This window comes from Passer montanus, unplaced genomic scaffold (assembly GCF_014805655.1).
Source record: "Passer montanus isolate IOZ18808 unplaced genomic scaffold, ASM1480565v1 scaffold73, whole genome shotgun sequence".
In the NCBI taxonomy this organism is placed as follows: Eukaryota; Metazoa; Chordata; class Aves; order Passeriformes; family Passeridae; genus Passer; species Passer montanus.
This window is the reverse complement of record NW_024372481.1, coordinates 3120448-3143272: the sequence shown is the minus strand read 5'-3', so window position 1 is coordinate 3143272 and position 22825 is coordinate 3120448. Positions and strand designations below refer to the sequence as shown.

The 22825-nt window shown below is 45.7% G+C and overlaps 1 protein-coding gene across 4 annotated transcripts in view; it reads left to right on the top strand.

Annotated features, from left to right (window-relative positions):
- Positions 1-22825, top strand: part of MAPKAP1 (MAPK associated protein 1) — a 76730-nt gene that overhangs the window by 21764 nt on the left and 32141 nt on the right. For 3 of the 4 annotated variants that reach the window (XM_039730527.1, XM_039730528.1, XM_039730526.1), the window contains exons 5-7: positions 8970-9142; positions 13450-13626; positions 20870-20979. In XM_039730527.1, coding sequence (XP_039586461.1) covers positions 8970-9142; positions 13450-13626; positions 20870-20979 — 460 coding nt within the window. The remainder of the gene's footprint in view (positions 1-8969; positions 9143-13449; positions 13627-20869; positions 20980-22825) is intronic. The other variant, XM_039730530.1, reaches the window with a different exon arrangement.

Below are 22825 nucleotides of genomic sequence, written 5' to 3'. Positions count from 1 at the left end.
TTTCTCAAACCTCTTATCAGCAGCACTTGGCAGTAATCACACCTAAGGAAACTTATAATTTTCTTCAAGGAGGTGACACTGACAGAATTAAAAATGAAGGAGCCCCCTGAAAAGCCAGTTCATTACAAATTAACAGTGGTCCTAGCAAAGCAGTGGGCTAAGGCGTGTCAAATAGTGATATGGATAAAGAAACCCAGCATTTGGAGCTGTCAGCACCGGGAGCAGAGCGAGCCTGGGAACAAATTAATCACATATTGTCAACGCAAAGTTGCATCAAATTAACACATCGGATTCCAGCATATTAATGTGAGAATGCTTTCACCTGATTATTACTGCAAACCATTGCCACTCTCTGACTGCAAAGATATAATTAAATTGCTAAATAGAAAGTGCATATAATATCTCTGCATGCATTTAGGATGCATGAGCTGAAAAGATCACATCCCAGTAAGTGACAGTTTCTATTTGTAGGAAAACTTTACTTTTTTTTCCTCTCTCTTATTTACTTGGGAGTACTAGAGGGTGAAATTAGAAAAGTTAGTGCTGTTGTTTGCAGTCCCTACAACTTGGAGGAGCTCAGGTGGGGTTGAACTGATTGGTTGTGCTGTGTGGGAGGGAGGAATTCTCTCCCCTCTGCTCCCTCTGCTCCCTGGGGCAGGGAGAGGGAGGAGGAGATGCTCTGGGGTTGTGGAAGAATAATATCAAAAAGCAGATGTTAATACCTTGGTAACGATGCTGTGAGTTGATCTCAGAGAGGCTGCTGGTTGATTTGTTTAAAATTAAGCTGCACTTAGAATCTGAGGTGGGACAGTGCTTAAATTGGGCTCAGGTATTGCTCGTGGACTTGTCCCTGGAGAAGCCTGTCCTGGCATGCCAGAACCTCACAGGCACAGAACTGTGGGGTTGGGGGGGCCCTGGAGATCCCTCAGTGCAAGCCCCTGCCCAGCAGGGCACCCAGAGCAGGAAGGTGTCCAGTGGGTTTGGGTGTCTCCAGAGGAACAGCCACTGCATTTGTGGAGATGGAAATCCTGCTCTAATATTTCATTCCAAGCCATTGGCACTCAGAGGGAGCTGGCAGAGGGGCTGACCTGCCCAGAGCTCCTGCAGGACCTGCGAGTGGACAGCAGCTCTTCCCAAGCTGCCACTTTTTCTTTCAATCTTCCTTAAAAAAAAAAAAAAAAAAAAAAAAAGAAGGAAGGCAAACAGCCAGTACAGTGAAACACACAGGAAAATTGGTGATGCCTTGAAATTAAAAGCATTTTTTAGGCCATGGCCATTTAAAGCAGCTTAATTAGAATTAAAGAATTTTAAAGAGTTTTTATAATGCACTTGTTAATCTTTTGGCTGAATCATATTGCGTTTTATTCTATCTAATTGATTTTTAGCAATTTAGTAGTGTCATTATCTTTCTCTTAATTACAGATCAAATCAAATAAAAAACGTATTCACAAGTTGAGGTTCTTAACAGCCAAAGAAATATGGAAATGTTTTATTAGCACATGTTTCTAATGGCTGCTGTTTGCAGAAGAGTTGGATGTGTCCATTTAACAGACAATGTTGGGAGAAACATTCCTGAGGGAGAGAAAGTTGGGGATTTTAATTTCTCACAGGACAGTTTTTTAGACTGTGCCTTTACTTTGACCCTAGCAGTTGAAAATCATTTTAAAGCATTGATGGTAATTATGGAGCAAGGGCTCACTTATGTGTCTGTTTAAGCACCATGAAATCACTAATCAAAGAGTTCTTGTTTTGTAGTTAAACGTTAAATGTAAGTGAAGTGGTAATTGATTTATTCTTGATTCCAGTTTAAATTTATATTTCTTTTTTTTTCCTTCAATTTATTTAATATTTCCCCACTCAGAATTTCTAAAGGCAATCTAATGGTCAGGTTTTTTTTCCATGTAAATTCTTTTGTTTCCCTATCTGAACCAAAGAGGAAGAAAGTTCTCACTATCTTCTTAATTCTAGTAGAGCTTGCTTGATTTACTAATAAGAGCAGTTTCTCAGGTCTTTGTGGAGATTGAATTTATGAATTTATCATACTTCAGGCTGCTATGGACCTAAATCCTGGGGGGAAAAATGTTGAAAACACTTTATGTCAGAAAGTGTCCTGCATCAAAGTTGCTTGAACAGCCCATCAGGGCATTTTCTCATATTTTAAGGGCAAAATCTTCCCGAGGTTGAAGGTTTTAATGGTCCTTTAGAGGTGCCCCGAGTGCCACGTGGCTGTTGAGGTGCTGGAGGGAGAGCCCTCCTGAATCTGGTGCTGTGTGATGGATGCACTGGTGTGCCACAGCTGCTGCCACGAGGGAGGGGAGTGCCATGGGAATGCCAGTGGGACACTGTATTCATTATTTATTGTTATTATTTATCAGCGTATGTTATTATTTTATTTATTATAATATATTATAATATATTATATTATTATATTATTTATGTTATTATTTATGTTATTCCTGGGCTCATTCCTGTGCTGTGGGACCTGCCCTGGCACCGCGGGCAGCGCTCCCTGACAGCCCCCAGGAGTGCAGATTTCTTCCTGACTGCAAGGAAGTTTGGCTTTAAGGGGTAGTTTGGGGGCTGATGGTGAGAAAGAAATCGCCTGATGGAGGAAATCAAATCCCATCTCCATGAGCTGCCTGACTCCACATCACGTTCTGTCTCTCTGATGGTTTTTAAATTGAGGGGCAAAAAGCTGTTGTGATAGTGTCACTAAACACTGCAGAGCAAATTTCCATATAAAACCCTTCCCAGGTAGGAAATTCCAGTTAATAATAGTTTGGAAGAAAACCTATAGTAAAACTTGAGCATATTAACTATTAAGAGTTTAATTTGAGCTCTGGGGGAAATGATGTATTGAGGTAGGTACAGTAAAACTGATGAGATTGCAGGCAGGTTTTACAGATGATTTTCTCTTTCTTTTAAGAATAATTGAGTCATTTTAATGATAAGCCTTGCTTGGCTTCTTTGAATGGACCGCATGTAATTAGTTGTAGCTTCAACTTTGAAATGTTTTGACAGAAAATGTATCATTTAGCAGCTGCATTTTTTCCAGCATCCGCCTTTAATATTTGTTCATTTTCTGCAAGGAAAACTTCGCTACTCCAGGTCAAATCCCAGGCACGGCTGCTCTGCCTTTGTTACCTCGATTGTTTCCTGCAGGATGAGGGAGAATAATTGCAGAGAGCATGTTTGGAAGCAGCTGGAGCCCGTTCCAGCTGAGTGCAGCACCTGCGGGCCGGCGGCGGCGCCGGGCGCTGCCCTGCCCTGCTGCAGCTTCAGCTGGCAGCGGTGCCAGGGAATGCAGCGTGGCTGGGGCTGACTAATTAGAGGGATGATTTGTGAAACGCTGGCTATTTATTTAATTAATCACCGGCACAAAGCTATAAAACCCATATTTTAAAAATCCCTGTTAGTTTGCCATGTGGTTAATAGATTGTGGCACATTAAAAAGTGACACGGTGATGTATTAAAAATGTTCCACCTAAGGTTGGCTGATGTCCTCGAGGAACTTGAGCTGTCTGCTTTGTGCAGCAGAAGCAGAGGATTAGAGGCTGATCTGTTCAAGGATTGAATATTTCTGAAAACATTTATCTTTTTTAGAGCATCTGTTCGTTAAAATAGATCGTGGCATGTTCCTCAGCGCACAAATAATGTTTATGGTGTAGTTTTAATTATAAGTTTTGGTTGCATTTTGTTATTACAAAGAATAACTCTATTCCTCTGTATTAAATTGTAATGTTTATTACTAAGTAAAATATATATAATTCTTCTAAAGAGGCTGTTCTATCTCCTCACTGGAAGGAATTGGAGGATGGCTTGGGGTAATGAATGCATTTCTGCTGCAGCTGGAGCAGCAGCACTTGGATCGATGTAAACCTGTGGTTTTGTCCCTCACTGGCACTGTGGGAGCTGAGCAGCCCAGGGCTGCAGGGCAGGCTGAGCTGGTGCCACACGGCTGCTGGGACACCCCAGCCTCTGTGCTGGCTTGGGCACACAGAGCAGGAGCCTGTGTGGGGCGAGAGGCCACGGGAGGGCTGGGCAGGGCCATTTGTCCTAAATCTGACACCCACGTGGACATAAACACAGCCTGGGCTGTAACGGGGATGGGCCTGGGGCTTCTCCCTCCCTCCATGTAACATTTGTCAGAAAAATAGCAGTACCAAGAATTCATATTAATAGCACTCCAAGTAAACCTGATTTTACTTCATAGAGAGCTGTACAAATGAATGTGTGCTACTATAATTGAAACGTGCTGTTACCAGCACTATGTGTCTTATTCTTTGCTCAGGACTTACATAATTTTATTAATTGTGGGAGTGAATGCCAAGCAAGAGCAGGCAGGGATTTGGGTGCTGGAGTGTGTGGTTATTTCTGTAAATCCTGGTTTTGGGTGTGCAGACCTGTTCAGGTGGAAGTTTGGAAGGAAACTGTCCAGCTCGGAGGTGATGTTCTCAGCTGTGTGCTGTATAATTAACTGGCACATTAGGAGGGGGCTGGAATAAAACATGAGCATGTTAGTGCAGCCTGGAGCTGGGGTTGTAGTGATGATTGCCATGCAGAGGACGAGTTGCTCAGAGCTGCTGCTGCCTCTGCAGCCTGCAGAACATCTGGACCTTTAATTGACAAATCGCGTGTGCTCCGCAGAGCAGGCATGCTAACTGAAGCCAACAATTTAGAATAAAAAATAATAGTGTGTTATTTACCTTGCAGTTAAATATTCATACTTTGTTATGCTTTGGATAACAGGAAATTACTGGGTTAAATTTTTATGAATAGTGACAGTGTGAATAAGATAAATTAAGTATTTAATGATGTTAATGGAGTTTTACATCGTGATCTGCTAACTCTGCAGCACAAGCTGGGGTGATGCAGAGGAGAATCCTCTCCTCAGAAGGGAAGAACTTTGGGTTTCACTGAGGAGCTGCAGGGCTGGCAGTGTGCTGGGGCTGGTTTAGGAACAACAGGAGGAACCAAGTGCCCAAAGTAATGAAAATCCCCCGTGTAACCACCTGATGAAACAAACACCATCCCGAACAGTGTGCTGGGTTGGAAGGAAAGAAAAAAGAAAATATTGTTCCTTGTATTGCCATAAACATGTGTGCTCTGATCTGTTAGAAATTTCTGTGTGTTGTAAATACTGGGTTATTATATTTCCACTTTTCCCCTTCAAGTGCTTTCTGTTAAATACATAAGTGAGTGTCAGTTAAATACATAAGTGAGTAAGTTATGTTGTGGAGGTGATTGCTGGATCACAGAGTGTAGTCAACACCCTGTCACCCAAACCAGAAACATTTAACTGAGTTTAAAAGTGAGAAGACATTTTGCATTTGGGAATGGAAAAGCATTTGTTTCCATTTTGTGCAGTGTTTAGCGTTGTTTGCTGGGAGGTGAGTCAATGACTTGAATTAATTATAATTACTGAAGAGACGTATACTGATTGAGCAAATAAAGTAGTAAGCTCATTCGTGCCAAGGCCATCTAATTAAATGCTAACTTTGGGTAAGCTAGATGTGCATGAAAGATTAATTTTAAGAGGTTTTTATGACTCCCACTAAATAATGGTTCAGTAAAATCTTTGCATTATATCATTAGAACATCTAATCTTAAAGTGATATAACATTTAGTCACAGAACTCCATTGTGCAGCAAGAGGCAGTAAATTGTCAGTGTTGAAAATCAATCACTTTTCTCTTGGAAATGTTTATGGACTTTGTTTTAATTTTGTGCTGTGGTGTGTGGTGAAGCAAAGCCGGGGTGAGGAGGACCTGCTGTGCCTGACTCTGCCACCAGCTCCAGTTCTGCAGGTGCTTCAGCCCCTGTTGGGGGTGAGCTGGGGTGGGGCTGTCCCCAGTGTCCTGTGCCAGCTGGAGTGTCAGTGGCCACACAGGGACCTGCTGGGGGTACACACATCTGGTGTTGGAGACAGGGGTGCATTCCCTCATGGACTTCGATTAAAATTTGATTTTAGTTCTTAGAAAGTCCTCAGAAGGACTGATAAATTTTAAATAATTTTTTTTAATTTGACATACTGTAGGAGTGCACCAGGGAGCCTTAAAATAATCCATCAATAAAAATACTAGGAAAATTTTTATGATTTATTGTACATTTTCAGTGTATCCAGTTACTCCTCACTTTCTTAAAGGATTGGTGGGATATAACATTTCTAACAATAAAAGCTTAATGGAATCAGATTTGTGATTTCCTAGAAAATTAACGAGATATTTTGTCAATTTTATTCCAGACTTCATTTGTCAGAATATACAGTGTCCAGTGACAAGCTAAAAGAATTTTTTGACAAATTAACTGTGCCACAGGTGACAGATCAGGAAAATGTTAATTTAACAGCCCCTTTATGCTTCCCAGATTTATTGGAGGCTATTAAGGAAACTCCAAATGGTAAGGCCCCTGGCCCTGAATAGATTTTCCATTGAATTTTATACAGGATCTATTAATAAAGTTTGATGCTGCCTCTTTGAATATCGGTAATTGTCCTTTATCTTCTGGGTTTCCTCAGCATTTCCACTTGGAATACAGTTTTAGCTGGCAGGCAGCAGTAATTGTGGTTCCAGGAAGGGCTGTGGCTGTGAGTGGGTCCCTGCAGAGGAGGAGGAGGCTGCAGCTCTGCAGGAGCTGGCGCTGGGGTGGCTCTGTCCCCTGCCTGGGCTGGTCACTGCCCGTGCCACCACGGCCAGCCCTGGCTCCCAGCAGGTCAGTGACTGAGCTCTCAGGGACCCTCTGCAGGGTGGGCTGAGGCTGTGGATTGCCCCAGACAGGCACTGAGGGGTTGGATTTACAACTGGTTCTGAGCAAACACCACCCATTTGCCATAAACACAGAGGGGCTTTCCTGCAGACCCCCTTGGCGTGGGACTGATCGGTCTGGGCCCTGCCCCACGGGTTTGTACAAACATTTCCTACCCACTGTGACAGTGGGTGTTCTCTTTACTGCTGGAAAATCTAATTGGCTTCATTGGTCTCAGCCTCTCTAGTACCTCATGGTCATCAGCTTTACAGACCTTTAATTAATGCAACTATTTCTCTGACTTTTTAAGGGTGTTCTCTTTACTGCTGGAAAATCTAATTGGCTCCAGGTCTCAGCCTCTCTAGTACCTCATGGCCATCAGCTTTACAGACCTTTAATTAATACAGCTATTTCTCTGACTTTTTAAAAGATCTTGAGTATAACAGCAGTGCTTTGAGCCGTTTCCCAGCCCTGCTGTTGTTGGGATTGCTCCCCTTGCTCCCAGAGCAGTTGGAATCCTCACAGGTGTGTGAGTTTTACCTGGCTGAAGTCATTTGGGTGTTCACATGAGTGTTTGTGAGCTGAACAGGACAGCTGTGGTGGAGATAGCAAAAATAGGCTGGAGGAGGCAGAGGGGATTTAGAGATGGGGAGGACTAAGGAAGGTTTAGTTAAAATCCAGCAAACTCCAGGTAAGTCAGGGTGTGGGGCAAGGCAGAGCTTGTGAGAGGAGCCCCAGGAGTGTGGCTGCCAGGTTTGGGACAGCTGGAGCCCAGGGTCCTGGACAGGGTGATTTTATAAATCCCTGGGTTTGGGTTTGAGCTCACCCCGTTCTTGCAGTGCCTGATGGATAATCTGGTCTCTGGTGTCAGCCCCAGCTCCTGGCTGGGTGTATCAATTGCAGCCTTGGCATCACCTCCCACATCTGGCTGTCCATTTTTCTTGGCTCTTCCATTATCAGGACCCAGCATTACTTACAATTCTGCCCTCCTTGGATTTATACATGTAACTGGGGTGGTGTGCCAAGGAGCCACATTAGTTTCCTGGTGCCTGCTGTTTGCTCCCTCCCTTGGCAGAGCAGCCTCAGCCTGTTGCAAACCCAGCCCTTCCTTTAAATGAGAAAAAACTGTTTCTTCTTACCCTAAAAATATGGGAAGACGAGGTATCTGTTCTATAAAAATGCTTTCTTAAAAAATAAATTTATTATGTTGGGATGGATTTAAATAATACTTTTAGCTATGCCAGTATGAATAACTTTAATCTTTAAATTCCTATTACTTCTCTAATTTATAATCACACTGAAGGATCAAATGGTTTTTAACAATATATTGAAATTAGCACATGGCATTTAACTCCCTGTTTTATGCTCTCATTATAGATTTATAGCATTGAATCCTTTTATTCTGTTACTTAGAATTCCAAGTGATTAATTCAAGGAGCCCTTTCTCTTCTCAAGGCCTCTGTAGTATGGAGGGAGATGGAGATGCAGAGTTTCTTGGAGTGCTTTGGAAGAGGGGTCAGGATGTGCAATCTTTTGTTTGTTTAGAAGATTTCTGGGTGAAAGCTGCAGTCCTACCTGCAGTGGATTGAACATTCTTTTCAAACTTCGTAGATCTGTGTTGCTGTGTGCTTTATGGTCTATTTAATTGTCAACCTCCAGGGCACCAAATGGGTTGTTTTCATCCAGTGAGTTCAGTGAACCCCAGTATCACTTGGTTCTTCTTGGTGTCCCCAAGCAGAGCTCGTCAGTGGCTCAGCTCTGTGTGTGGCTTTGTTCTGCCCTTGGCTGGCCAGGGCCAGGCCTTGCTGGGGGTACCTGTGCTCCCTCTGGGGGCTGCTCAGGTGGTGGGGAGGAGCTGCAGCAGAGAGCAGAAATGCAGAAAAAGGGTAGTGAACTTCAGAAGTCTGAGGCTGGTTTGTTGGGTCCTTCTTCCTTCCCATCCCACACATAATTCCATTTTTTTTGGATTCTGCAGGAACATGGGATCCTGCAGCAAAGTTCAGGCTCCTTATGGAAATCTGTGAAATCATGTCCAGATATTTCATGTCCTTTTTACACATAAACAGCAGGGAAATAATTGGAATTTAAGTGTTTAATCTCCTTCCAATTTTAAGGCATAGCAGCACATTTTAATTTTCCTGCCGAGCCGAATCCCGTCCGCCCCGATCCTGTATAAACCCTGTCACACTCTTTTGTGCATCCTGATGAAATATGCTTCCTCAACAGGGCCACGTTGGTACAACGGCAACCAAAAAAATTGATGTCTACCTCCCCCTGCACACGAGCCAAGACAAGCTGCAGCCCATGACCGTGGTGACCATCGCCAACGCCAAGGTGCACGACCTGATCGGGCTCATCTGCTGGCAATATACAAGTGAGGGACGGGAACCCAAGCTGAAGTAATGCTCTTTCTTTACTACCTCCTGACCTCTAAATTTCTCCTCTGCAGCCTTTTCGCACACTGAAACGGATTTCTGTGCCAGAGTTTGGAAATATAAATCCTAGCACCTTCACATTTGTCAGTATTTCCCTGCGAGCTGCACATGTGCACCTCCAGCCATTTCTGTCTCAATTAACTGCTGTGTGCTGGGAAATGATCAACAGGAAGGCTTGGACCTGTAGATGAGTCATCATTCAAAACTATGTAAAAATAATGCAAGCTTTCTCTCTTTTGGTGTTACAGAGGCATTTGTTATTTCATGTCCCATCTATTTTTAGCATCCCTAATGGCTAAGATTACAAGATGTCAGATAAAGTCCAGAGCTCCTCCAAGTCCCTTTGCTCTGTTGGAGCACTGCTGGTGGTTAGTAAGAGCTGCTCCTTTTTGCTGGCAGATGACAGGAGATGCATAGGAAGGTTCCTCAGAACAGCTCACCTGAGCAGCTTTTGTTTTAGAACAACTGTGTAAAATACTTCTGGATTTACTGGGCCATAGAACATAAAATAAGGACTTAAAGTAGTTTATACAGAGTTGTCAGTAGCAGTTACTGGCAGGGATGTCCCTGGTGCAAAGGAGGTTGATAGTTTTGTTTGGGTTTTTTTCTATATGAGCCAAATTTCACTTCTTTATTTTCTTGGAATATTGAATGAATAGGGTGGGGGTTTTTTGATCCTGAATTTTGCAGCTCACTCTTTCAGCATTTTTCAGGAGCCCTGGAGGGCTCAGCAGTCTCAGCTGCTGCTGTAGCACAGCTGTGGGGGCAGTGGGAGTGAGGCACTTGGGATCCGTGTTTGGGTTTGCTGATTCCTGTTCCATGGACAGGGCACACAGCAAAGCAGCTCCTCTTGAAAACACTGCCATGGATGTTCTTTCTTTGGATATAGGTTTTCCCTTAGCTCTTCTCAACAGACATGTGAAATGTTTCTGGGGTTTAACACTTGGGTTTGATTTGTCCTTTTTTATGTTCTGAGAAGAAATACAAAATTATTCACAGATGGTGCCATTTCAGTTGCTGTTACTAATTTCTGTTCGTTATATCACAAGTTCAGAGAAGTGTCCTTTGTGTATGATTAGGCTATTTTTTAATGAGTGAGACACCACTGATGTCAGTCTTTGGGCACACACATATTTTCCAGGAGCACAGCAGAGCTCAAAGGGAGCAGCACCCATGAGTGGAGTGTTCCATGAACCATCACTGCCCACAGCAAAAGGCAACAGTGGGAAGAAATGAATTTCACTGCCTGCCTTGAAGGATAAGATGTTATGATGTGTCAAAAAGTGCTCATGAGCAAGGAGGCTGTCCACTGTAATCAAATCTCAGGCAGAAAGAATAAAATAAATAATGGAGGCGTGAGCTCCCAAGAGCATTTGTCAGACACAGCAGCAGCTGAGAATCTGGGGACAAAGGCTCAGGCTGAGGGCCAGAGCCTCGAGTTTCCAAGAAGTTTGTTTGCTTGTAGGTCCTTAATTGTTTCTCATCATCTTTTTTTTAGCATTGCTGCCAGTCCTGAAGCAAGGATTGCTTTAACTTAAACTAGTTCTCCTATTTCCAAGTAAGGAAGGAGCTCGTGTAGGGTACCCATTCTACACTGGCCATTTGTTCCTCTTTCAGTCAGGTGAGAGTGTGAAAAGACAGAATGGGGATCATTGTGACACTGCACTGAAATACATCTATAGAATGCCTCAGATGGGTATGCAAGGCATGCAGAGTGACAACTATACCTGCTAGTGACACTGTGAGAATAATGAGGAGGTTTTAGACTTTATAATTAGGAGAAACAACCTCTTCTGTCTTTAGGAAAAGAATATATTACTGCCTAATTCCTTTTCCTAAAAGATAGGTGTAAGAGTCTGAAGTGAATGAGTACCAGTTGACAGCTTTGAGAACATTCTGTATTCAATTAGGCTGCCTTTTTTATTATAATTGCATTGTATTTGTCTCTATTCAGTCTCTTGGTTCCAGGAACCACTGGCAGGGTTAGCAGCCCTGTCCCTGGCCCCCCACACACGGACCTGGCTTGTAACCCAGCAGACCATTTTCTTGCCAGCCCCCAACAGATGTGCTGGAATGATTCCACCTGCAAAAAATAAACAAAATCCCTTTCTAGGAAGAAATTAATGGTGAGATGCACAATTCAAATACCTTTGCTATTTTTAGAAGTGAGGAGTGAATCTCTCAGTTTTTGTGCTGAACTTGTAAGTTCCCAACCTCAATCTCACTCAGCCTGGTGGAGGTTCAAGGTGCAGAACAGTTTTACTCACTGGACTTTGTTTTTTTAACACATGGTGACTAAGTCTGTGTTAGTGCTGAGGAAGCCAGCCCATGGCTGAAGACATCTGTGACCCCTCAGGTGTGTGGGCTGTGAGCAGTGCTGTTGTTCCCCAGTTTGTCCATCTGTATGTTGTTTTCTGGGAGAGGAGCTGGTGGCCCTGGGACCTGCTGGGAGTGCTCTGCTGCCCGTGGCTGTGTGCCCCTCCAGCTGTGCTGGCAGCTGTGCAGGTGCCTCAGGAGCCAGAGGAGAGTGCTCACTGTGCAGCCCAGAGGCTGGAGAGCAGCAGGGCAGGAAGGAGCACAGCTGTGGCTGCTCACAGTGACACTGGCATGTCACAGACTGCCAGGGATATTCCTGGGACAAACCAGCACCAGGGTCTGTGATCCCCAGCAGGGGAAGGCTGTGGAGCCACTCCAGAGGTGCCCTGAGGGATGGAGCATCCCTGCTCTGGGGACAGGCTGGCACTGGAGCCCTGCAGGGCATAAAGGAGCTCCAGGAGAGCTGGGCAGGGACTGGGGACAAGGCGTGGAGGGACAGGACACAGGGAATGGCACTGGCTGGATGGGAGATTGGGAGTTAGGAATTCCTGGCTGTGAGGCTGGTGAGACCCTGGCACAGGGTGCCCACAGCAGCTGTGGCTGCCCCATCCCTGGAAGGGTTCAAGGCCAGGAAGTTTCTTTACTAGTATTTGCAGAATTTTCAAAATTCGGACTGGTGAGTGTTGCTGAATTACCTTTGGTGAGCAAATTTGCAGCTTACATGAACAGCAATGCATCATTATTCCCTGTTTTCTATAATAAATGTCTCAGTCTTGACAAGATGCCTATAGATCACCTGGACTAAGCACTCTCAATAAAGCACAGTTGCAACCAAAGGTTTGTGAATTAATTGAGAAAATTGCAAATCAGGTAGTCAGTGAAATAATTCATTGTCACATCCAATCAATAAACTTTGTAAATCAACTCATTTAATTCAAAAAATGATCTATATAGATCAAGCGACCAATTAAACAATTAGCATACACTTTACAATTAATTAATTTAAGCATCAATCATGCAATTAAAACTCCAAATTTAAACTGCAGAGTTTAGAAACACGCTGCCACATGCACCTCCAGCTTTACTGCATGGCTGGGGAAAGGCCTGAGTGCTGGCAGGTTTACAGCCAGAAAGAATACTTATTCAGGTCAATAATTTAAACTGAAGTAACATTTGAAATGGATTTCAATGTTAGGAAATTATGATTAATACCTGTTTGGCAGCTATAAATAGTTGTTTCCCTCTGGGCTTTCATCTGTGGAGAGAAAGAGGCTCAACTCTTTATTTCTTTCACATTGTATCTGTTTCAGCTTTCTGTGTTAGTTCTACTTGTTGGTGTTTATTAATTTGTGACTGCTTTTAGTGACTGAACTTAGGTATTTAGTAAAGGTAAGTTTTCTGCTAATCATTGCTATGTGTTGGACAGATTTTTTACTTTTCCCATAGTTCATTACCCTGCTCACCTGCCCGAGAGCACTCTGCTTTTCCAGCCTCAGACACAAAACTTCCACAGCTGTTTGACCTGTGAAAAATCACAGACACCGCTTGTTTGCCTTTAGCTCTGAAGTGCCATCACCATATAAATAAATGAATTTCCACAAATGGAGAAATATTCCTTCCTGCTTTGTGAAACCATGAAACTTTCATAGATTTTAGTGCCTTTTAATCACCGCCAGGTTTTGCTTGTGGAGCAGTTAAGGACGAGTCTGCTTTGCTCTGAGGTTTGGCTTTTCCCATCAGCAGGGGTTTGTGGCAGCAGCACACGCTGTCCCTTTGGGGCCAGGCTGGTGTCCCAGTGTCATTTGGGGCCGGGATGGTGTCCCAGTGTCATTTGGGGCCGGGATGGTGTCCCAGTGTCGTTTGGGGCCAGGCTGGTGTCCCAGTGTCATTTGGGGCCAGTGCCATTGCAGGCAGTGCCCCTGCAGGCTGTGCTGACCCTGAGCTCTCTGTTCCAGTGACAATGTCAGCGCCTACTGCCTGCACATCGCCGAGGACGACGGCGAGGTGGACACGGACTTCCCTCCCCTGGACTCCAACGAGCCCATCCACAAGTTTGGCTTCAGCACGCTGGCCCTGGTGGAGAAGTACTCGTCCCCAGGGCTGGCGGCCAAGCAGTCGCTCTTCGTGCGCATGTGAGTACCGGGCTGGGCCCGGCCGGGCCTGCCTCCTCCTCCTCCTCCTCCTCCTCCTCCTCTGCCCCCCTGGCCTGGGCACGGCCCTGAGCCTGCCTCCTCCTCCTCCTCCTCCTCTTCCTCCTCCTCCTCTGCCCCCCTGGCCTGGGCACGGCCCTGAGCCTGCCTCCTCCTCCTCCTCCTCCTCCCCCTCCTCCTCTGCCCCCCTGGCCTGGGCACAGCTCTGAGCCTGCCTCCTCCTCCTCCTCCTCCCTCCACCTGACCCCGCCACAGCCCCGGGGCCTCACCTGTTGGTGATGCTCTGCAGTGACCCAGGTGGTTTTATAGACAAATGGCTGAAGTGTGGTTTAGTAACAGTGCCGTGGTTGAGAGGAGAAATGAGCAGTAGCCAAGCAGGACTGGACATCCCCCTGCCAAGCCCAGAAGAGTTTGGTGAGGGACATCCCATCCACCCTGAGACATGAGCTGTCTGACTTGTACATCAAGAATTTGCTATGTCCTTATGAGTGAAATAGGGATATATACTGTGCTTGATCAGTTTTATTTTTCTTTACTTGTGAATGAAAAATCTCTTAAACCATCAGAAGGCCTTAATTACTAGAACAAAATGCCAGGAGCATAAGCCACTTCTTACTTGGGAAAAATATTTCATGTTTGGAGCTCTTGAAATGAAAATGCTAATAGGGTTTTCCTGGTTATTGGACATTACTTACATTTCTTAACACTACAGCTGCTTCTAGTTCTGAATAATCAGACATTTTTTAAAAAATCTGGCTTATTTAATTAGTTTTTATATTCTTTATTGTGTGCTGTGTTTCTTAGCGACGTTCCAAAGCATCCTACAGAAAGCCATTGTCAGAAAGCCATTGTCAGAAATCCCACGTGTATTCCCAAAGGCCACATTCACTTTGTTCCACTGCATCAGGGCACTGGGAAATAAAATATTCCAGCCCCAGTGTTCACAAGTAAGGTATTCAAGGCTGAGATGCTGGGCTGTGCTGCACTGAGCCCGTGGTGAGGAAGGGGAGGTCATTGTCAATAGAGAATTCTGAATTGTTGCTGATTTCTCATCTGGGAAAAGTGCCCTTCCCCAGCTGTCCTGGGAGCCTGGGCTGGGCTGGTGTTCATGCAGTGCCCAGCTGTGGGGCAGGGGCTGGGGCTGGCTCACAGGAGCTGGCACTGCCCTTCCCAGGGAGCCCAGAGGCCTCAGCAGGGTCCAGGGCTGGCCAGCAGGGCTCTGCCTGCAGAAAAATGCAAAATCTTTTGGTTTAACATCATTTGTGCTGATGTGAGGAGCTTGGAAGGTGCTGCTGAGGAGAAATAGGTCAGCTGCATCATAAGCAGTGCTCTTCTGAAAGGGTCAGTTTGGTGGTGCCAGCATCCACATTTTAATTTTAAATGGCTTGTGATTACTGTGTAAATAGCTAGGTTTAAATTAGAATTATTAATGTGTCCCCTAGAATAAAGAATTACTCGATCATCACTTGATCACAAGGTTGTTACCTCTGTGAGTTTACATGTGTGTGCTGTCTTATTTTTGCAGGGAATTGCTGTAAATTCTATGTCTTCTTCCTCCCCTGTCACCCTACCGGTGCATGTAATTGTGGTTTTATATTTTGCATCTCTTTTTTTTTTTCCTCCTCGTGCTGAAGTACTTCAGCTGCTGCCATGTCAGCCTTGTGACTTGTAATGTTTATTAACACTGAATCACTGTTGGAAAATGTGGATGCCTGTGAGGAGCTCGGTGCTGGAGCCGTGCTCCTCCCCGTGCTGGGCCCCACCAGGGACCCCCTTCAGCAGGACGTGTTTGAGCAGGAGCAGTTTGCAGAACTTCATACACTTCAGCTCCTGCCAAGGCAAACTCGGAGCCACTCGAGTTGCTTACAAATGCCCAGAGGGGGTGGCTGGAAGTAGCCCACAGTGCAGTTTATATTCCGAGCTGGATGTGAATGTCTTTGTGGCTGTACAGAGTAGTAAATAATTGAGTTTGATTAGGGAGAGGGACCTCATTATCCCCCCACCTGTGCCCAGCTGGTAGGGGAGGGTCGAAATGAAGCCATTAGCTGTCGCTCTTACTGGCATCTCAAAGAGCTCAAATACATCTGTGTCTTATTTTCTTTTCTGGCACAATCAGTCGAGCAAGCTAAGCAGGCATGACCGAATTTGGCAAGTTCCAAGGACTCTGGCAAAGTTACACAAGGAGAAGACGGAGGGCAGTCGTGCTGGCTGCTCAGTGCCCATTAGTCTAGTGAGTTGTGCTGTTGGAAGGTGCTGCTGTGGAAAGCAGAGCTTTGTCCAACATCAGCCACGGCACCCGCACACGGCCCCGCTCGCCCGTCCAGGGCCTTGGTCAGGAAGAGGAAACAAAGCACCACATCCATGGAAATACAGCCTTCTTGAGGTGGTGAGGTCATCCCTGAAAGGCTTAAAATAAATCTGTACCATCATTAGGGCTTTTTCCCTTGGAAATTTTATTATTGGAACTTGACACACTCGGTCTAATGGTGTTTCGAGGAGCTGTAGCTCGGCTGCCAGTTGGCACACAGAGCAAATTTGGCATCCAGTTCCTCTGCTCTGTAGCACTTTTTTCTGTTTTGATACAGTACTTAAATTGCTTTGACTATTATATACAAATTTTCAAAGCAGCACCTCTGCCATACCCAATAGTTTAGGGTTTGAAACCCTTTTAAAATACCAGACTTGCATTGTGCATTTGCAAATTCAGTTCAAAGCCCTGAAATGTGGTTTTTCTTGGACTCCAGCAGCAGTGCCCAAAAGGCCTGTTCCTGGTTTGTACATGGGGGTGGGTAATCTGAAAAGTACATTTTAGAATATTCATGTAAAATTTAAGACAGTTAATGTGGGTGCAAAATTAAGAATGTGGCTCTCAGGATAGTGGAGAGGGAGGGGTAGGAGGGCATCAGAAAACTTGATAGAGGTCTAAGGACTGTTACAGTGGTGTCAAAATGCAGCCAGCTAAACTCAATAGTGCACAGAGCTAGGCAAGGCCAATCTGAGATGCACAAAATCAGGTCATTTAGGCTCAGAATAAAAATTGTGGCTCGCATTAGTTAGTCCAGTTCCTGTCACTGTGCACTTTATCTTAAAAATTACCCAGCTTAAGGTAAGTCCATTGCATCAGCTGGGATTTTGAGTCTTAAGTCTGACTTTGTGCTGATCAAGTGGAAATTGCTATTAGTCTCTCCCAGGCACTTCCAGCCATGCCAGCTGGTTATGCAGTGAGCTTTAAGTGCTATAAATTCCACTTCTGGAAAGTAAATTCCACTTCTGTGTTTAAAAAAAATAAAGAAAAAAAAATCAAAAATTTAAAAAATTGCTCTAGATTGGAAAGCAGCTTTTCAAAAAGTTCTTTTCTCATTCAGAGCAGGAATCCTTTGTCCTTCCAGTGCAGGTTGTTCTATTTTGTGGCAAAAGGGGGGACCCTGCTTGTTCCCGTGGCACCTCAGCCCCACGAGGAGAGCTTCTGCCTCTGCTGCTGTTTCCCTTTCCCTCTCCTGAACCTTGCCACCCTGGCTCCAGCACGGAGGCTGTAAAAGAAGATGGAAAGCCAAGTTACTGCAGAATGATCACTATCATTAACATTCACGGGTGGTTCACTTATCATTCCTGACTGCACAGACATGGCAGCCGTTATGAAACGTCCACAGGTGTAGCACGATGATACATATTACATTGTGCCACAATGGATTTATGTATTCTGTAACAAAAGAAAAGTGTAATGAAAAAATACAGAAGGTAATCCTTTATTCCTCCACTGCACAATTTATCAGTAATGCCTGTGGATGATAAGTGCCAGGGATTTCCTTTGCTTGATTTAACCTTGTCACCCAGGTATGTTTTTGCAAAATGACAGAAAATACAAGCTAAGAAATTTCTTTGGCTTCCAATTTGCCAGCAGCAGTTTTAATTGATTGACCAGCATCTGCTTGTCTGTCCTATTTTCATAGTGTTGACCTAAAATGAAGGTATCACACCTTAGCAGAGCGAGGTAGGACGCATCGTTTGTGATTGCAATTAAGGATGTGCTGGGGCTGGGCTGAGTGAGGACAGTCCATGGCCAGGGCCAGTGCAGAGCACGCTGGGGAGTGCAGAGCTGAGGTGGGTGTGTGTTCCTCAGCACAGTGGGCCGTGCTGTGGCACACAAGGCAGGGGTGTGGTGGGCTGCTGGTGCTCCAGAAGCTCCAGCACGGCTCCAGGACACCTGGCAGTGTGTGCAGTGCCAGGACGAGGAGCAGTGGCCTTAAACTAAACCACAAGTTCCTCCTCAGTGTGAGGAAGAACTTCAGAGCCCTGGAACAGAGCCCTGGAACAGCTGCCCAGGGAGGGGCTGGAGTCTCCCTCTCTGGAGACATCCCAGACCCACCTGGCCACGTGCCTGTGTCCCCTGCTCTGGGTGCCCCTGCCTGGGCAGGGGATTGAACAGGGTGATCTCCAGAGATCACCTTCCACCCCAGCTGATCTGTGATGCTACAGGGCTTCTCCTCCTGGCACAGAAACGTGCCCTGACTGGCCTGGCCCCGGGATGTGGCAGGAGCTCTTTGGTCTGGGCTGCAGTCCACGCCCGGCTCAGACGTGTGAGCTTGCTGAGTGCTGAAATGTTGCTCTGACGTTGTGGTGCCTTGAGAGAGGGGAGCCAGGGCAGGGAGGGGAGCAGCTGGGCCAGGGTGGGGGTCCAGCCCCCCTGGCTCTGCTCCAGAGCAAACAGCCAAGAGTTTACAAAAGCGGGGCGCGCTCCGCGTCCCCGCGCTGCTGCCAAGCCTCACTCACGGCTCGCACACTAAATATAGCAAAACACTGAGCCTTTCTTATTGTGCTTTGATCAGTAAAATAAACTTTCAGAGATTGTTCTGGGATGAGATCCAGCTTCTGAGGCAAAGAATGGCCGTGGCTCGGGCAGGGGTTAGTAATGGAGTGTCAGGGAAATCAGTCTGACAGTTCTCAGGCCAGCTGCTCAATGGAAAGAATCGGCGCAGCCGGGACAGCCCGGAACGCGGCGGATCACAGCAGCCCTGCTCTTTAGCGGCTCAAGTGTCAGGGACTGAGACAAAAATCTCCATTTTTGGGGCCTTGGGGCCATCTGCCAATGGCCACTCTGTGCCCAGTGGGAAGGGGGCTGCATTCCCTGCTCTCTTTGGGGTGAACAATGTTGAAAAGCATTTTGTACAGAGGGGACAATTGTGACTCGCGTTGGTTTGGCCATAGCGGCTTATGGAAGACTTCTGTTGCCTTTGCAATTTCTTTTTTCCCTAGAGTATTTTAATTTATTTCCCTGTACTTTGGTTGGAGTTTTCTGGAAAATTCCAGTAGGTATTGCAGAGCATCATATGAATTACCTGGAGGCATCAGGTGCCGTGGTGGTCTGGTCCAGCATGGAGGGCTTTTCAATGAGAAACCTTGTGTTGCTCAAATAAAAGCACAAAGGTAGTTTCCTTTTTGTGGTTATAACTGTAGAATAGGTTTTTCACTTTAAAGAATCCACTGAATCTTGCTCAGCAGGTCAGCTGGGACTGAAGCTGTGAGGCTTTTGGGAAGCGAGGGGCTGGCCAGGTAAAGGGCAGGTGTGTGGTGCTCGTGCAGGTCATGGGGCTCCACAGCAGCTTCAAGGGAAATTTGCTCCTCAGTGAAGTGCTGGGGAAGATCTCTGCTCATTGCAGGCGTTGGCCTCTGAGCCCTGGGGCTGTTCCCAGGACAGCAGTGTCACCTGCAGAGGTGGTGACACTCCCTCAGCTCTGCTCCTGCTGCACCGAGCACGCGGCAGAAACAGAGGGAAAAGTAGATGCATGAAAAGGTTGGGATTATTTGGTTTGAAGACGAGTAAGATAGAGTTATAAATAATAAATGGTCTGGAGAACATAAATTTGGGCTTTTAGGCAGTTTCATTTTGCCAGGAACAAAGGGAATTGAAAATGAAATTCAGATGAGAGCAGCGCACAACTGAGGAGAGGGAAACGGCGTCTCACACCAGCGAGGGGGGACATCCCCTGAGCCCGGGCTTGGCTGCTGCTCCCACGAGCACGAGTGGCCCCAGGACAGCGAGCTGTGACCAGCATGTGGCCAGGCAGGGCTGCTGGCCCCTGTGCCACGCTGCAGCCCGTGCCCTGAGCAGTGAGTGGCCAGGGCTCTGTCCTGGCTGGGGATGTCGCTGAGGGCTGGGGATGCCGTGTCTGACGTGACCTGAGCTCCAACCTCTGGTCCCAGCATTTGTGTTTCAAAGTGACAAGTAATATGGGTTTGTTTTGCAGGATGTACTTGTGTTGCTTGGATTGCTTTCGCCTGCCAGTTGCTTTTAAAAATATTCCAGCTGTGCTGTTCATATAGAGCTGTACTCCCTGATTAAAATTCCTGCTTGCCAGATACAAGGCTCCTCCTCCTGCCCGAATAGCTTTGCAAACCAGTTTTTTCCATGCAGAGCAATCTCTCCGGTGGGAGCCTTCAGCTCTCGGATTTCCCTGGAACTGTCTGCAGTGACATCTACTGACATGAGCTGAGACTGACTGCGAGGGCTAAGGGGCAAAATTTACTGATCTGCTCATTCAGAGTCTCTTCTATTATACTGTCTCTGCTTCCCCAGGGGTGCCCCTCTCGGTGTTTGGCAGCAGTATCCCCCACAGCTGTCCCCATGCTCTTTGCAGTCCTTCCTTTCCCCTGTGTGGCCTCTCCCATGGGTGATGGCCAGGACAAGGACCCACTGCCTTGCATCTTTCTGGGAGATTTTGTGCCATTGTGTTCAGAAGAACGTGGCCCTGTTAGGCTGGAAATAATGCACTGAAGCAATACCTCGATAGTGCTGCACAGCTGCTGTCACTGAGGGTGTGCTGCCCCTTGTCCCTAACGGTTTGTTACGTGTGGGACACGGATGAAAATGCCACTGCAAACGGCTTTTCTGTGGTGTGCTGTACAGCACAGACACGAGCTGAGGAGATGAGGAGCCCCCCAGCTACACTGGCTCATTTTTCTCTTCTAATGCTGAACGCCAAGTGATCAAAAATAACAATAAATTAGGAAAATCCTTACACCCCTTGTCTTGAATCTCAACCCGTTTTGGCTGGTTTTGTCTCTGCCTTGCTAAGGCAGTTTTCTTGGTTTCTCCTTTTAACTTCCCTTTCCAGCCCAACTTCGTTAACCGTGTGCCTAACGAGTGCTTTGCTTGAAGCTAACGAGGGCTGCGGGGAGCTGCCAGTGATGATTGTTTTGTAAAACTGCATGTGCATCTGTCTTGCAGAAATGCTGCTCATGGATTCTCACTTATTCAGGTGGACAGTATGAAGGTCACCATGAAGGATATCTTACAAAAGGCCTTAAAGAGAAGGAAGGGATCACAGAGAGGCTCAGGTGGGTTATTTATCGTATTTTCTAGAGGGCAGGGTGTTTTCTCCATGAGTATATTTTATATCTCTTTTTAACCTTTGTGAACGTTGCCCAGGTTTTGGGGGGTTGTGTCCCAGCCCCACTCCCAGCAGTTCTGTGCACAGGTCTGTGCTCTCCATGCTGGCACAAAGCTGGCAGTGCAGGAGCTGCATAATGTTTGCTGCAGAGCAGTATATCCATTCCTGCAAATATTTATTTATGATAACAAAGCCATTTGCATTCAAGACCAGTTCATGGTAATTTGGGATGATGGGTAGAAGTACAGCAAGTCCAGCCCATGACAGAGTTTGTATATATACTTCTAATTTATGTAAGAAAATTATGCTTAGTGCGATTTTAAATAATTTCAAGGATTCATTGTTACTTGTAGTGAAAAATTTACTTTCTGCAATGTTATCAAAATAGTGCTGTTATAGTTAAGGCATATGAACACTTAAAAAAGGAAAATGTACAGTGCTTGTATTTCTATTTTAAACAATGTTTTTCTGGGGGGTAGATGTGCATTCACATATGTGTTAGTGTATATATTTCAGAAGTATAAGGCTGAGAGATCTTTCCAGCAACAAGAAATAATTACTGAGAGAAATTGCACCGAGTCTTGTCACGCAACAAAGGAACTTTAATATAAACCCATCTATATAGTGGGAAAGATAAGGATCTTGTCTTTGTAAATGAATGAAACCTCCTTATACACCCTCAGTTTTAACTATGGGAAAAGAAAATAAACCCTGTTCTCCTTAGAAAAAGTAGTTCAGTGCAGTTTTTAAATGCGTGTATAATCTGTCATGGATTTAATTAGCTATCTTCAGATGAGAGCTGAAGTTTTAATAAAAGTTAGAAGAGATAACACAGTGAAGGACACGGATGAGCTGTCTCAAGGCCATATTCCAAGGGAACGATAAGAGCTGTAAAAAATGGCAGAGAAGAGCAATTGAACGGAGCAATGAAAATCTGATTCTCGTAAAAAAAAAAAAGGTGGGGGGGGAGGTTGGAGGAGGAGAGGAGCAGGGCTGGGGGTGGAGAGGAGCCTGCAGCAATTTGGAGGGTGGCCAGCAGCCAGATGTGCCAGCGGCACGTCCCGGCCCTGGCAGCTGAGCGCGCCGTGATAACCGGCTCTCTGGATGCCCATCGCTGGCCGCAGAGATAGAATTAAATGATGATGATCTTCCCACAAGTTGGGAGAGGAAACAATGCATATAAATCTTGATTTCATCTCAGCGTGAGAAGTCTTTATCCATCATCACTCATAATGAACAAGTCGTTAGCGGCGATGAATGGTGTTGGGGTTTTTTCAAACACCTCTTTTGTTCACTTTTTGGGTGACTTTTATTTATTTCCCGGGGTCAGATTTCCCTTCCCTGAAGGGAGGTTGCTAAAGGATTCACTTAGCTCAGTCTTTAAACTGCTTCCCCCCTTCGTGTAACAGATGTTTTATTCTTTGTCCATTTGAAATCTGATTCTGCTTTGACTTTGTTATTTTTGCTCAGTAGTTTAGAGAAGGGATGGACCTGGCATTTCTTTTTTCAGCTAATACATTCACTTCTGCTGCCTTGGTCCTCCTGCTCAGAACCCTTTTCAGGATCAGGGTATATAGGGATGCATCAGAATTTTTTATCAACATTAACTTAGCTTATCCAAACCTTTCCTTATTCCCAGTTACATCCCTCTCCCAAAATGTGGATGATCAGGCTTTAGGGGGTGGGGGGGCTTAGGAAGATCTTGCTGTTATCTTGAAAGCAGCAGCAATTGTAGCTGTGTGCACAGAGGGATCCAGACAGGCTGTGCCAGTCCCCATCTGCCACGGGCTGGC